This window comes from Gordionus sp. m RMFG-2023, chromosome 2, assembly GCF_954871325.1.
Source record: "Gordionus sp. m RMFG-2023 chromosome 2, tfGorSpeb1-WG-v2, whole genome shotgun sequence".
NCBI classification, from domain to species: Eukaryota; Metazoa; Nematomorpha; class Gordioida; order Chordodea; family Parachordodidae; genus Gordionus; species Gordionus sp. m RMFG-2023.
The window spans coordinates 17157457-17174819 of NC_088776.1; the positions used below are offsets into that span (position 1 = coordinate 17157457).

General features: G+C 24.9%; 2 protein-coding genes across 3 annotated transcripts in view; one reads left to right on the forward strand and one right to left on the reverse strand.

Moving 5' to 3' along the window:
- On the forward strand, positions 1-9566 carry LOC135923293 (uncharacterized). 2 transcript variants are annotated; one of them, XM_065457966.1, is made up of 11 exons: positions 1-476; positions 525-636; positions 678-811; positions 853-991; positions 6227-6381; positions 6550-6672; positions 6824-7143; positions 7207-7358; positions 7406-7865; positions 7915-8171; positions 8239-9566. In XM_065457966.1, exons 1-11 carry the CDS (start codon positions 54-56, stop codon positions 9318-9320), a joined length of 3357 nt encoding a protein of 1118 aa, XP_065314038.1. In that variant the 5' UTR covers positions 1-53; the 3' UTR covers positions 9321-9566. The 2 variants fall into 2 exon arrangements, with proteins under 2 accessions (XP_065314038.1, XP_065314037.1); XM_065457965.1 differs by having other exon boundaries at positions 2-476; positions 519-636.
- LOC135924130 (alpha-N-acetylglucosaminidase-like) overlaps positions 9472-17363 on the reverse strand; it is a 26032-nt gene continuing 18140 nt past the window's right edge. Inside the window, exons 11-17 of the mRNA XM_065459178.1 lie at positions 11059-11193; positions 10921-11015; positions 10209-10313; positions 9992-10169; positions 9726-9930; positions 9642-9684; positions 9472-9591 (exon numbers count right to left, since the gene is read on the reverse strand). Of these exons, the coding sequence (XP_065315250.1) occupies positions 9534-9591; positions 9642-9684; positions 9726-9930; positions 9992-10169; positions 10209-10313; positions 10921-11015; positions 11059-11193 (819 nt within the window). The 3' untranslated portion in view covers positions 9472-9533. The remainder of the gene's footprint in view (positions 9592-9641; positions 9685-9725; positions 9931-9991; positions 10170-10208; positions 10314-10920; positions 11016-11058; positions 11194-17363) is intronic.

A 17363-nucleotide genomic window follows, 5' to 3' on the forward strand; every position in this document is an offset into this window, starting at 1 on the left:
ATTTTTTTTAACTTCATACCATTTTATTGTAATTTGCTTTCGAATTCTACGCCATGTATAATAATACTTTGAATTCAAGAAACTCTAATAAATATAATATGAATCGATTTCAGCTCATGAATTTTGAAAATATAGAGAATTTGCAACCGCAGAACATCTCTAATTTATCACATACCTTGCCTATTGGTAATCAAAATCATGACAAAAGGCAACGAGATTTTGCAGATATTGGACATCAAAATTTTGTACCAGCCAACAAACAACCGTCATGTTTTTTAAATAGCTATACTAACGTTATTCCAGAGGATCTTAATTCCCAAAATTATGGATTTATGAATATGAATCCAACTGCAACTAATGGCAATACATTCATAAATAAAAGAAACTTTGAAACATTAAGCTCTATTTATAAAGATATAAGTTTTAATGCATTAAATGAGATTAGTGTAAAGCGTAGCAAAAAACCAAAAATAGAGGTAATCTTAAAATATTATTATTGTAAAAAGTTATATATTTAGCAACAGTCCAAAGACCCTAAAGTATTACTTAACGAATTGAGGCCTGACATTCGCATGGAAGAAATAAGTATAAATCCATTTACTTATAGAGCTGTCATTGATGATAATCAATACCAAGGTATTTAAATAGATAGTAAATTTAAAAAAAAATATTTATAGCTGTTGGTAGATCAAAAAAATTAGCAAAAACTGCATTAGCTGAGAAAATTTTAGTAGAACATTTAAAATATAGAATTCCACCTCAACTAGAAAAGAAATCTAATCCACTTTTGTCCAATTACACAACTTCAGAAGTTTAACAATTGTCATATATGTTATATAAATTAAAAATCAGATAACTAAAAAAAATCCAATAAGTTTGTTATATGAACTCCATGATGGTCGTAATTTGAATATTGAGATAAAACAAAATGAAGGATATAAGATACCTATATTTGTTGCAAATGTATCTATTAATGGCAATATGTATTCAGGTAATTTATTATATATATTTTTATGAATTTTTTTAATTATTGAAATTTATTTGTGTTTATTTTTATATGTAAGAAAAATAAATGATAATAATTTCATTTATCATTACTCTCCTTATGGTTTGACTAAATCATAAAAATCTTTCAAACCAAAAATGGAATCATAAAATTTAAGGTTATCTAAAAATGGTTCAAAATATATAGATAAGTTGCCAAAAATTTTAAGGCTATGTTGATATTAAATATCAGATTGGTTTAATATTTAAAAAAAACCCAACTTAATTACTTATTACAAGTGTTATGCAAGCCTATTTTTTAAAATGGCTAACTCAATATTTTAGCCAGAAAAATATCGCCTAAACCTCGAGATTTAGATAATATATGTATAGACCTTTATTCCTTATATTAGCAAGATCTTCAGGCTTGCGTAATATTTTCCTGGATGAAATATTAAGTTGGCTCTTTTAAAAAATCGGCTCAAAACGAGTCATTTAACAACACTACTTATTACAATTGTTTAGTTATTTATATTGTTTTTATACAACAATTACATTTTATATAATTTCCTAATCATAAATGAATAAAAGGAACCAAACCAATTTCCAAATTGTTAATAAATTAAACTACAATTAAATTAGGTCATGTTCAGTTAACCTAAAATAAAATTATGATTGTCATGTAAATCTCACCTTGCAATAAATAGGCTTATTGAAAGTTTTAAGAAAAAATTGAGAAAAGTGTTTATTTCCAATAATAAAATGAATAGATATAATATTCATTAGGGATTATAATTTAACTTTAATTTATATTTTTCAATTAAAAATTTATGATTTATGCTGAAAATGAAAAAATATTAGGCCTACCTTAGAAATCAATAAAAAAATTTGAAAGTTAAAAAAAAGGGAACTAAATCCAGACAAGAAAAATGAATAAAGAAGAATCAGGTTGCATCTAAAGAAACCCTCTTTTTACATTTATTTTTTTAAAAGAATGATATAAATTTGAAAAGTGATAATATTGATATATTTGATTATTTTCCTTATTCTGTAAATTTTTATTATAAAAACATTTTCGGTTAGAACATTTTCTCAAAGAGATTTTCTAGGCATGTTTCAAGATTATTTTTTTATTTATTCCTATTTTTTTTGCTTAATAAAATATTAAAAAAAAATTTGATATAAAAAAGGCAAACGATTTTGATTTTACTTACAATTAAATAGTGGCAATTTTATATTATAAAATACATGAATTTAATTTAATATTATCCCTAGCTAATTGTTTTGTTTTGAAAAACATTCTGCCTGGAAATGGCCAAATATCCTCTGTTTGCCTCAAGTGTTATGTTTTATGAAACTCTTATTTGTGAAAATATCAATAGTGGACCACTTTCTTTTTTTGGAAAGTAATGTTAGATTTATTTTTATCTAATACCAGTAGCAGATACTCAAAAATGGCAATTAACCTGAAATATAAAAATTTAATCAACATTATGATATTTTCTAAAAATTTCTAAGCTATTATAAATAAAGGAAGAAGATTACAGTGTTGTTAAAGGTTGCTTTTAATAGGAACACACTGCCGCTATTATTATTTGTCAAAAAGTAGTTCACACCTGCTATTTTAACCTGTCAAAATCAAATAGTCACTGTTAGCTATAAATCTTTTTATTTTTTGATTATAATGTATTTATTTGTGAATATAAAAAATTAACATTTATAAATATTAGGTCTGTGCCGTTCCACATATTTTTCACCATTCTGATCCAATCTCTTTCAATATTGCTTCAAACCCGATCCGATATTTATACTGATTTTTAATCACCCCGTTTGAACCAATTAAGAAATCAATATTTTTTAGGCAAAAAATTGAATCATGAATTTAATTTAATTTTTTTATTTCTACAATTAAAACTATAATAAAAAAATATATATTTATTAATATATCCATTTTATATTGGTATGAATTATAAAATTGTAATATTTAATATATAAAATTATAATATATTAGATTTTTTAAATAAATATGAGAGCCTCCAGATTTTCTGGGAATAAGCTTCTACTATATGGACTATCTATATCTCCTGCCGTACTGAAGGCAGACTCAGATGATCCCGCAGATAACGCATTTTGCAAAATTATCTTTGTCTTTTGTAAAATATTTTCATAATTCAGATACCATATTTAAAAAAAATCTTTTATTTAAAGTATAAATAAAAAACTTGGCGTTGTTTAAAAAGATTTAAAATAAATAAAACTTTGGATGTTCCTTTCTATTTTTATAACAAAATCTTTTAAAATACTATAAATCTAAAAAGAAATAAATTTTAAAAAAATTATTTAGAAAATATTATAATAATGTAAAATAAATATACATAACATAAAATAAATATACATAACATAAAATAAAATAACAAAAAAAAGATCGAATCGGGTTTTTTATAGGTATCGGCCCGATCCGATATTTTTAGAAAACGCTAAATATCGGTACCGATTCGATCCGATATTTAATATCGGCACAGCCCTACTTAGCCAATTTTTTATGAGTCTTGTTAATACCAAAATGGCCAGCAAGTGAAATTGCTTCAATATTATTATCACAACCTCTGTGAACTGTTAATGAGTTCTTTTCTTCTAGTGTGTATGGTCAAATAATTTATCATTATGTATTTTAAATTTGGAGGCTTTAACACGCAAATTTCTTTTCTCACTGTTGTTGCCTGCTAAACGAATTGGATATTTTTTATATAATATGAAGTTTTTTATTTCTTCATAATCTAAAAAAGTTATATAAAATTTAAATATTTAATTTACTATCTTCATTATAATTTGTATATTTCGAAAATAAATGTGGATCCTAATATTTTAATTTTATATAAAAAAATTTTTTTTTTGATTGACAAGTTAAAAATATGAAATTAAATTATAAAACGTTATTCAAAATATATCATTATCAAAAATACACTGGTAAAAACTTACTCAGGTATGTAAATACATTATAATAGAAGAATAAGTATTGAATTCACTCATTAAATAGGACAAAAAGAGTGGTTATAATACTGGAGTGATTTTAAAACGTTACACCGGTAATCGTTATTAAAATCAAACCAGTTTGTTTTCTATTTACGATTGAAAAAATAGGGATCCGAATTGTTTTTTTTAAAAATATCATATATATAAAAATTAATTCGTTTTTTTGGAAAGCTGATAACATTAGCCAAAAACAGCATTGAAAAAGTTCTGCCTTGAAATGGCTTAAAGAGGATTTTTTAATATAGGTAACACGTTTAATTTTTTAAATATTTTGATTAAATTAATGTTAATTTATAAAAAAAAAAGGGTCGAGATAAAATTGGTTTTTGAATTTTTTATAGATGAAAAACACTAATAATAAATGATAAGCAATGTAAATAATTTATAATAAATCTTTAATATATCAATGAATTTGATTTTAAAAATTTTCAGAAAAATTATTATTTTATAAATTGTATTTTAGAGATTTTATTTAAAATTGTTATAGACAGCGATTTGCCATATATGTTTTATAAGTGCTGGCATTTTATTTTATCAAATTAGCTTAAAATCAATTGACGATTTATTAAGAGCTAACGAGGTTGTATATATAGAAATCCATTGTTTATATTTCTCATTTATATTGAACCCATTTTCGCATAATTTTATTATATTTTTAAATCTATAACATCCGCTACCCCCTAAATAATATTTAGGATATGCTGGATGACATACTTCCAAATATAATTTATAGAACATTTATTTTTCTTTTTACTCAATCAACCCAATTAATTAACTTTTTTTCTTTAAAATGCCATTTTTTAAATAATGTTCTAATTTGTCTAATTCTATCTATATTGTTGTTTTTTATCACTAAAGGATTTAAAAAAACTCGTTAACCAATTTTTACCCTATCACATTTAGTATAAATTTACTTTAATATAATGAAGATATTTACCAAATTCCAGAAAATGCACGCCGATATTAAAAAAAATCTACATTCACCTGTTCCAGAATTGAGAAAACACTGGAGATTCAAAAATTTTTTTTTATAAAGTGCCTCATTTGCTAACTAATAATAACTATTTAAATTTATCTTGTAATTAGGGATGTACCGATATTTTTTATCGGATCGGGCCGATATTTTATCCATTCTAAAATATTGTCGGTTATCGGCCAATATTAGAAAATTTTCCGATTCGATGCTATAAAAAATGGCGCTTAAAATGATATAAAATTTTTTAAAAAAGTTATATCTAAAATCATTTATTTTTATAAATTAAATCGAAATCCATTTTCATGTTTATTTTTTTAATAATAAGAATTAATTAATAAACATTCTGCCATATTGTTATTTTTTTTTTCGCCTTCTGTTTATAATGCGATAATCTCTGCAAAATCTGTTTTTAGTGAAGCTGCTGATATTGACAGTTACCATCGCCGCAGGCATACCTCTGATAAATTGGAAATTTTGGTATTTTTAAAAAGAAATCTTCTATATATTAATGTTAAATATTATTTTAAATATTTAATTCAAATTTCATAATATATTTGTTTATTACTTATTATGTATATAGATTAATGTTATTACTTATTATATAAAAGTAACTTAACAATAAAAATATTTTATATACTTTTAGAATTTCAATTGAGTTTTTTTAAAGTAAATAGGTAAAAATATGTTTTGTAAACATGTTAAATTAATATTTCAGTGAAAGTGTACTGTGAATATAAACTATAACTGATCCTTATAATATATTTAAATGACATAAGTTATAGTATAGTTAGATTATAGATGTTATACTAATAAAAAGTTTAAAAATTAGAACCATTGGTTTACAGAATACAAAATTAGATATGATATCGGATCGGTAATCGGCCGATATCAATTTAATATCGGGAATATCGGATCGGTTTCGAAAAAGTGGTATCGGACATCCCTACTAGTAATCTTTATTTTTATCCTTTTTGAAAAAATATGCAAGCCACAATTTTTAGGCTTTGAACTTTAATATCTCTGACAATCGTTATTTAAAAAAAATTAATTACACTATTCCTCACAATATACTTAATAACTATGCAAAATGTCATTCGAGAGATATCCTTGAAAATGGGTCTTCTTTATATCGATCTATAATCGAATGACCCTCAAGTTACTTATCTCCATTTTGATTTGATAAAATATTATTAAATTTACTTTTCATATATTTTTAATTTTGATTTTAATCAGCAAAAGGACTGTCCAAACATAAAGCCAAGATTACTTTGTCTAAAAATATATTGAAAGAATGTTATAACGTTGAACTGGGGATCAACGATGAAGAAGCGAAAGAATTAGAAAAAATCGCAGAATTAGAAAAAATTCTTGATACCTCAACAAACGCTGTAAAACTTTTTCAGTATATTTTGGTCAATAATTAAATTAATAGATTTCATGTATTTTTAGAAATTGTAGTTTTATTTCTTGAAATTTTATAATGTAATTAATAGTAGTTACTTTAATAATCGTATCAATATGTTTGTTATACAACCAATTTTATCTCTTTATCACAGACTAATGAATTAATAGCAACAAAAACTCCTTCAGCAATTCTTTATGAAATAATGAAACATGAAACAACAGTGATATCTTGTCCTACTGGGGGATTCACTGGAACTATAAATGCAAAAGGGAAGGTTAGTTATTCAATATATTATTTACATTTTTTAAAAAAATATTATATTTTAATAATACTAATTCAACTCTATTAATCATTATTAACAATATTTGAGGTGTATTTTGGTGTAAGTGTGTGGACCATATTTCTAAAAAAATATATTTTTTAAGGAATACAAAAGTTGGGGCAGCAGTAAAAAGTTAGCCAAAAACGAGGTTGCCAAATTAGTTTTAAAGGATCTAAATATTGATTTTGGAGTGTTTACAAACAAAATTGCAGTTCCTAATGAAATAGATTTGTCCATGCCAACAACAGCAAATATATCTAATATCAATTTTCCGAAAACTTTTTCCCTCATAACATCTACACTAAATGACAGTTTTACCACAACTGAACCAAATGACCAGTTGGAAGACTCTAATATTGGAGAGGTTGGAGATGAGGTCACCTTCAGAAAAATACCCTATGAATTGGCAGATCTTATAGCTTTGTAAGTTAGAAAAAGAATAAAACTTAAATCAGAAATATTCTATAAAATTATTATATTTTTAAGAACTGTTTTGAACAAATACAAAGAAATCATGCAAATGGGTGAATTGGAGAAGATTTTGTTTGATAATTCAAAGATGATAGCGGGTATAGTGATGATGAGACAAATGGTACCCAATACTCTACCACAATTGACACTCATAGCTGTTTCAAATGGTTTTATTTAATTCAAATTTTTGATATAATAAGATTCAATTTATCAGGAACAAGATGCTTTGATGCACCTGCAATCTTTAAAATGATATCCGAAGAAGAGATGCGTGATAGCAATTTACCACCCATAAAGAGAAAGTGCATCACTGATTGCCATGCAGAGAATTTATGTAGAAAAGCTCTTATAAAATTTTTATGGGCTCAAATATCAGCTCATGATGATGATAACAATATATTCGAAAAGATACCTGTGGTCAATTCACACTCTCTTTTCAAGCTAAAATCAAACGTTAAATTTTTATTATATCTAAGTGGGTTTCCCTGTGGTTCAGAACTTAGAATTCCATTTAAGTCTGCTTTACGTATGAATCAAATAAAAAATCAGAAAATGCCATGCTTAAAGCTCTGCCCAGGATTTTCCAAGACCAGAAATTCTGATAAATTGTTAATCAAATCTAATTATGTTTACCCTCTTAACAACAATTATTCCAATTTGGATAATCAAAATAGGTTGATTTTTAAATACTTTTACTTATTAATATATATTTATTATAAAAAGGGATGGAAATCAAATGGAAAAAAATAGTGATCCTCAAAATATAAATGGTAAGGTTGGGGGTGACACAGGCTATGACTTTAAAAAATCTTTTCCTAATTTTAACACTAGTAAACAAGACTCGAAAGTGGAAGAGTTTCAAATTGTGATGGAAAAGGGCTTAGGAATTATGTCTTGTGCTGACAAGCTAATGCTTTGGAATATAGTTGGGGTGCAAGGAGATGAATTAACCCAATTTATTCAACCTATATTTTTCAATGGTAATAATCATTTATTTTATTTGTAAAATTGAATGCTTAAAAAATACAATTTGCATTCCTTTTAAAGGTATCATAACCTCGACTCCTTATCCATTGACGAGTTTATATAAAGCAATATATGGAAGATCTTTATATTTTTTGAGACCGGAATGTTTTTCTTCCATAGATACCTATCTGAACCCACCTATTATTCAAAAGACAACTTACAGATTTATCCCAAACAATAAAGACACGAAAAACCCCAATATTTATAATAAAAATCATAATAAGAAGATGAAAAAAAAGGGTTCAGACATTGGAGGAAATGCAAAGATAGGTGATGACAACACATCGACCATGACTGAAGACAAACCATCATTAGATTTGAATATGAAAGAGGATATGCTTCAAAAATTGGAGCTAAATCAGATAAACCAGAAAATTTTAATAAGCGATAATATAAAAACAGTGAATGACATTAATAAGATAGACGATGAAGATAAAACGGAAGATGGAATGACGTTGGCTGCAAAGAAAGGGGCCAAGTTTTTGGCTAAAAGAAAATTTAAAAGTAATCCAACACCCAATTTTGTTAAGCATAATCGTTACGCTTTTGTTTGGTATCGAACCAACATGGTTGAATCTGAATCTAAGGACAACGTTTTAGAAATTTTGGACTGCAATCGAGGCTTTGCCTTTGGGGACGTATCTATGTTGCAACCTTTGGCGTTAAGCATTTGTGAGGAAACTAAAAAGAAAATTTATGCTAAAATATTGGAAAATAAAATTGTGGAAGTTGATAAAGATGATAGTCTAAATAACGATGATCAGAATGTTCTTAAGATAGATGATTCAGAATTAAACCAATCTTTAGTTGACAAGAAAGTTTCTATTCCGTCTCCTTTAAAAGAAACAATAAAAATGGATTATGTAGATACGTTGAAAATTGAATTAATGAAAAAATTGGATGAAATGCCAGTAATTAATTCTTCTCTGTCCTCTTTCCAATTGAATACATTCGCTTTGAAAGTAAAGACCAACATTTTAGTTAATAGTAAAATGACAACGCCTGCATCTTTTAGCAATGAGGTAACACTTTATAAAAAAACGAAATTGGAATTCAAACGGTACTGTGATCAAGTCTTGAAACTGGGTACTTGGGCTAAATAATATTATTTTACAAAAACCACTATTGCTCCCTTTAAAATGACTTTGCTTATATCTTTATATTCTTTTGTAAATTGTCATAATAAACTACTATTCATTAAACATTTTTTATAAACTAGATTTTTAATTTTTAGAGTTAAGTTCATCATGTATAGTACAAATATATAAATTTAATTTTTTGATATATATATATCATATTTTGAATTTCAATTATTTTTAATGATATTGTTGCATAACACCATTGAAATGTATATTTTTCCTAGATGTTTGATATCTAAATTCAATATATATATATATAGTAAATTTTTGTTTAATATTTCTTACTTTATTATGAATTTATGAATAAAAGTTTCTTCATAATTTTTATCTGTAGTTAATAAAAAATTAGTAATTATGAATATTTTCTACCTAAGCATTGATTTAAGGATGAGCTATTTGCAACAAATGGCAGTTGTAACTGGTTCCATATTTTCATATCAAAATCAGATTGAATAAAAATTGTGTCATTGTCTAAAGCATTTATTAGCTCCAATATAAATAAATCCCAACGTCGTCCATAATAACAGTTGAACATGCCACTCCATTGTTTACTGGCATAATCCATAAGCCATTTCTACAAAAAAACAATTATTGAATAATAAATCTTAAATATAGTATAATATAAATAAATCTACGTTTTGGTTGACATCCCAATTTGTTATCTGCATTAAAGCATTTTTTCTAAACAAATTATTGGTCTTGCTTGTAAAGTTTTCAGCTGTTTTTATCCACGTGATTAATCGTAAATCATTATGAAAAGATAATACATAGTCTAATGATTTAAATAAGTGGGCCATTTGTTCTTTTATAACTCTTTATGGTTTTAAATGACATATAATATTTTTATATTACCTCAAATTGGAGCTGTAACCATTAGAATATGTTCTCAATAAATTGTGATAAAGGTCATTGAAAGAGTTTTGAAAGCATTGTCTAATTATGTCAGCCAAATCGTATCTTAAAAAATATAAATATGTAATTTCTTAAAAGAAAATAATATAGTGCTAACTTGGGTCATAAATTTATTATTTAAATAAATGTGAATTTACATTTTTTATACAAAAAATGATTTGTTTTCGACTGAAAATTATGAATTATAATAAATACAAAATACTTTGTAAATATTCAGAAACAAAATAGTATTTTAAATACAAATATTACTGCCCTTTCCTTCTTTCTTTAGTCTAGGATTGGTCCGACTTTTCTAATTTAAGTAGAATAAATTTAAATATTCAGTAATACAAAAAACTTAGCTAATTTAATGTTTTGGCAAATTATTTTTTTTAAAACTTGTAATTTTTAATCATTTGTGGATTCAATCAAACTTAATGTTTATTCTGGCCTATATTTTATTGATGATGTTAAACCCTTAGCTCGGGCTGACTGCAGGATTTTAATAATGTTGCTCAATTTAGTAAACAAGTTTAAATAGGTGGCAAAATTTTCTTAGACAATTAAATTATCAAAGATATAGAAAATACCTTAAATTTACGTTTATAAAGTAAAACAAAAATATTTATAGCATATTTCCTCTTAATCTTATAGTGAAGTAATATATAAATACCTGAAGGTATCAATTAGCATCATAGATGGTTGATCAATCATAATTCTCAAAAATGTATTACAAACCATTTCCAAATCTGAATAATCATAAGTTCTCTGTCTTTCGTATTAAAAAATGCCAAATTAGATAAAATATAACTTGATCAAATGCAAGATTCATTGAAGGCATTGAAGTTATAAGGTAATCGCCATGCCCAGGAAATGAATGTTTTCGATGTATATTTCGGTCAATAACCTTATTGTTGCCTCCATTTTGATGGGAGTACACAGTGTGCTTAACGTGTTATAATATCGGAAATATTTTTTGTTTTTACTCATAAATTATTTAATGTAAATTAAAGTGATGTATTTCATATGGATATGGGTAACACAATTAGAACATTTAAAATAAATTTTTTACATTTTTAGAATGGAAGAACAAGACTTGGAGTTTAATCCTCTAAAAATAATAATTGATTTGTTTAAAAACAATCTGAATTATAACGAATTTTTAAAAAGATATATTATTTTTATGAATTTTTATTATTCACTCAGCTTTCTCTCACTTACAGATTTGTAGGACTTAAAATGGTGACTAAAAATCATGTCGGACTTAAAAAAATTAAAACACTTGGGTTAGGTCGATTTTTAATTTTTTTTCAAAAATTATATTAATGTATTTATTCAATGGGAAAATATTATAGTGAAGTCTAATATTTATTTACTCCTTTACATTTACAATTTCCCTTAGAAATAATTTGAAAAATAGTTAAAATTTTGGGCCGTGCCATAAATTGATCAAAAAGAATTTAGAGGTAAGCTTAAAAATGGAATTTTTTTTTAATCGGGCTAGGCCTAAAATTTTGACCTCTGCAGGTCTGCCACTTATTTATCATTAAAAACAATTTAAAATATTGCGATTGTATTGACATCGGGCGGTCTAATATTTTAATAAAATTTTTGCCTTTTATAAGAATGAATGAGAGCAGGTATGTAAACATTAAAAAGATTATCTTTTTTCAAATGTCAAAAACGGATAACTTATCATCTTAACAATTTTGGGAAAAAATTAAATTTAAAATTAATTTTCTTAATATGATTATTGAAAAGTTTATTGGTAAGTAGGAATATTAATTTTATCAGAATTATTTTTATTTGAATTTCCGAGCTAATTTTATTGAATGATTTTTCTTGATTATTGTGTAAATAAGAAAAGTGAATCTCATTTTTCAAAAGCCTCTTATTTCTCTATAATAAAATTTTTGTTCCTTTTTCTGAACCTCGAGAACTTAATGGTGTTAAAGAGGGCATAATATTAGCTTAAAATGTAAATTATATAACGTTTAATATGATACATTTCAAAACAAGTTCCCATGGAGATATATACTACATTTTTGCATGCCTTTTAAAAATTCTTTTTACAAGATATGGGTCACCCCTTCCTTCTGGCTTCTTACCGTATTTCAATAAATAAAAATAACTAGAAAGTTATGATCAAAAATAATTTATTTTACTGGATAAGTTAAATTTGTAATTGTTTCTTAAGTAAGAAAGAGAGAATTAGGAATAATATGGAAATAAGTACATATTCCAGCCTATAATTGTTTTAATTTTTTGGTTTGGATGATTTTATCAATATAAGCTCTTTATTCATATAATTAGTTTAGTGCAGTGGTTGCCTGAGATTATAACTGCCTAGGGTTTAAAATTTTTTTTTTGGGGGGGGGGGGGATTCGCCCCAAACTCCCTTTCCTCCGGCTGGGTCCCTAAAAAATATTTCTAATGATTATTTTCTATAATATATTAATATTTTTAAAATAAAAAATATCAATCAAATTCTGTACAAAATATCATTAATTTTTCAGTAATTTTCTTATCTTTGTTAAAGTTGGCTGAACAATTGGAAATACTAATTCTAAAATTTGCCAATATTATGTGCTTTATTAGTTTTTAACCACTTAAGTAGCCAGCATAAATGCAAAAAATATTAATAACAAAATTTTGCAGAGAATTTCATTATAGATTTCCTTTAGTATAAATAACATCCCTTTATATAACTGTATTTATTTTAATGAGAATATGCAATAAAATAAAAAATGAATAAATTTTATACAGATTATTATATTAAAAATTTATTGTAAATAACTGTATTTAAAAAAAAATATAATTAAAATAAAATATAAGTAACTCTTATTGCAATTGCAATACTTTTATTAAAAATAATAGAATATAAAAATATTATGACCAAGAATTTATTATAATTAAGTTTTGTATTTAAAAATATATGAATAAGAACATATTATAATCATATAGCAATTTTTAGATTTGAATTTATAAAATTTTTTATTGAGAATAATCTCCTTATAAATATTTAATTGGAATCCCGGAAAATAATTCCCCGGAAAAAAATCCCCAGGAAAATAATTCCCCGGAAAAAAATTCCCCAGAAAATAATTCCCAGGTAAATAATTCTCCGGAAAAACCGGAATAAAATTCCCCTGGAAAATAATTCCCCGGAAAAAATTTCCCCACTATACATTGAATTGCTAATGCATTGCTAAACTGCATTGCTAAAAGGCAATCAATCATTATCAATTATAAATCAATCAAAAATTTATTACGTATATTTTTTTAATGATAATTTTTTAAACTTTTTTTAAAATATATTTAAATCATTTTTTTATTATAAATGAAGAATACTGATTAAATGATATAGTATATAATTTTATTTTTATTTAATATTATTAATAAGAAATTTATTTTTCTAGCTTATTAAAACAAATATACATTTTATTCAATTTTAAAAATTAACAAATATAAATCCGTAAGAGGGCGTTATATGTTTTAATATGTATCATTTTAGGAAACCGGAATGATGATTGGATAGCATTTTTTTTATATTTGGGTATATATATACATATGAAAAACCTAAAAATTAAAATTTTTTTTTAGGTTTCTTTGATGTTTAATGAGTAGGTTTAGAATAGTAAAACAATGGAAATTTTTTAAAGTAAATATTGCTGGAGTTATTTATCAAAATCTCTTCATTTTTGTTTTATACGTGTATATTTACGTGCTAAGCATTATTCTAAAAAATATTTTGAAAATAATTTGATTTGACCGATTGCCGAGTTCAAAACCGACCACTTATTAAATATTTGATTGATCAAATTTGCTATTAAGATAAATTGAAAAATGTTGATTTTTGTTTTATGTATCTATAAATACGTATAAAACATAATTCCAAAAAATATTTTAAAAATATCGTGATTTGACCCGAAAACCGACCGAATGACCAAATACTGCATTGCTGGCGTTATCCATGGAAAAATCTTCATTTTTGTATTATACGCGTATATATATACGTGCTAAGCATTATCCTAAAAAATATTTTGAAAATAATTTGATTTGACTGATTGCCGAGCTCAAAACCCCACTTACTAAATATTCGATTGATAAAATTTACTAGTAATATGATTCGAAAAATGTTCATTTTTTGTTTTATATATCTATAATTACGAGTAAAACATATACGAGTCGGTTATCCGCCAAACCACGATATTTTTAAAATATTTTTTGGGATTATGTTTTAGATATATAAAACAAAAATGAACAATTTTCAAATTATATTACTAGTAAATTTGAATCTAGGAAAATAATTCCCCGGGAAAAAAATCCCGTGACCCGGATCTGCTCTGCAGTATTTAATTAAATAGAAATGTTTTTTAAAGTCAAATTTCTTCGAGGATTTGAGATTTTAAATAATAAAACGAAAGTTAAATAAATCTAGTTCACCTTTACACACTTTCATCAACTTTTAGGTATTTATTGAAAAATTATTTTTACACAAATTTTAATCATTTTTTTAGAAATATGATAAAAGGCTTTTCACAGTTTACTGACTCTTAAATAGCGCCCCTTTTTGTTTTTACAAGGATAAGCTATTAAATAATATAATTTTATAAATTTTGTGGCTAAATAGGAAATTAGCAATTCAATCTGATACCCTCTATTTGATAAATATATTTTACTGAAGTATTTACCTACTTTAAGAATTTAACTGACTGAATACAAAATCACTATAAAACTTGCAAAATTATATTTTTACTGCCGAATTTTAATTAAATACTGCCAAAAGTAATGAAAAATGCTGACCACTTTAATCAAAATACATCCAGAGGTGATTATCAGCAGTGAGTATTATATTTTTCTAATCTAACAATTATTATTTTGCTTATGAATTTTTTTCAAAAGTTACAGAAAAGAAATAATTATAATTTTATTAAATGATATATAGAATAATAAATTATATTATTCAAAAGAAACAATTTTAGAACGTATATGTTCTCCAATTGAAGAGAGAAAATTGGGCAAGTCCATTCTCTCTTCTAAATAATCAATGCATAAATTTTTTAAAATAGTTTGTTTAGTTGCATAAATACGATTTTTTTTGGGAGTGTATGTCCCAATATTCCATTGGCCGATTTTTCCCATATCAACCGCTATTCAGGTTTCTGATATATATATATATAATCATATTCTCTGAAGGGTTATAGTTCAGAGCCAGAAAAAAGGAATTTAAATGCTATATTAATTTATATATTTCAGGAAAAAAAATTGCGACGATTCCAAAACAAATATTTCTCATAAAAATTAATATAAAGGGTAATGAACAAATTTATTACAACCTTAGTAAAAAGCAGTGCTGTAAACGTTACTTTAAAAAAGAAACACGTTACTCATTACGTTTGAAAAAGGAAAGGCGTAACCGTTATTCGTTGCCTTGATTTTTTAGTTTGATTTTATATTTTCACGTTTAGTTTATATATTTTAATAAATTAATTTGGAATCTTTAATTCTGGCTCATAATAATCATTACTTGTTTAAACAATTGGTGCCAAAACCGTATGTACTATGGGCCTAAAACTTCAGTCTAATTAACTCAGGAAAAAAATTCTAAAAAAGGGGGAGAGGGGATTTATGAAATGACCATCGACATAAAGACAAAGTATAAGATCAATCAAGATAAATTGTATGAATATCCAGGTAAATTGTCATAGAAGAAACGAAAGAGCATATTTTAGTAGCTATAGTAGAAGTAACATGTTCGAAAGAGTATAGAATTAGTCGTTTTAGTTATAAGAGATCGTTATGCTAAAAGAAATTCGTCACAAGAGATCGTTATCCGTACAAGAGATCTTTTTAGCTAAAACTAAAAGAAATTCGTCACATGAGATAGTTATAGCTAAAAGAAATTCGTTACAAGGGATCGTTATCCGTACAAGAGATCGTTATAACTAGTGTTGTTAAATAGCTCATTTTGAGGCAGTTTTAAAAACGGCTAACTCAATATTTTATTAGGAAAATTATTATGCCAACCTTTTGCTCATTGGTTTGAACATCTATTAACGAAATCTCGAGGCTTAGACAATCTTTTTCTGGCTAAAATATTGAGTTAGCCGTTTTAAAAAATCGGCTCAAATCGAGCCGTTTAACAACACTAGTTATAACTAAAAGGAATTTGTTACAAGAGATCGTTAACGTTACAAAAAATCTATTGTAGTAAGAGGTCGCTAAGATACAAGTAATAGTTATAGTATAAGAGATATTTATTACAAGAAATCGTTATCTTTATAAGGAATTGTTATCGTTACAAGAGATTAGTATACTGTTACTATCATAAAGGTCAGTATTGTTACAAGAGAGCGTTCTGGTTATAAGAGGTCTTTATCGTAAACAATTTGACAAAAGAAGTATTTAGGAGTGGCCTTCGCAAAAGATGGGGTTAACTCAATGTCTTAGAATTAGTCATTACGTTTAGCTAGCTATGTTCAAAGTAGATTTAGGCGATTTAAAGGAAGGTCGTCGAATACGTGTAATGAAAAAGAAAAGTTAATTATAATTTTAAAGCAGTTAAATTGAATATAAAATTTGTAAGGATAATTGGAATGTTTAAATTGTAAGCAAATTAAATGAAAATTATATAAAATAATTATTGATGGTATGTAAATTTTAATAGTATAATAAAATCAAAAATGTAAAAATGGAAGAAAGAAAAAGAAAGAAAAAGAAAGGAAACTTTTATAATTTTTTAGTTTGATTTTATATTTTTAGTTTGATTTTATATTTTTAGTTTGATTTTATATTTTTAGTTTGATTTTATATTTTTAGTTTGATTTTATATTTTTAGTTTGATTTTATATTTTTAGTTTGATTTTATATTTTTAGTTTGATTTTATATTTTTAGTTTGATTTTATATTTTTAGTTTGATTTTATATTTTTAGTTTGATTTTATATTTTTAGTTTGATTTTATATTTTTAGTTTGATTTTATATTTTTAGTTTGATTTTATATTTTTAGTTTGATTTTATATTTTTAGTTTGATTTTACATTTTTATGTTTAGTTTATTTTTGTTAATTTAAAATGATTTTGATTAACTATATATTTTAATAAATTAATTTGA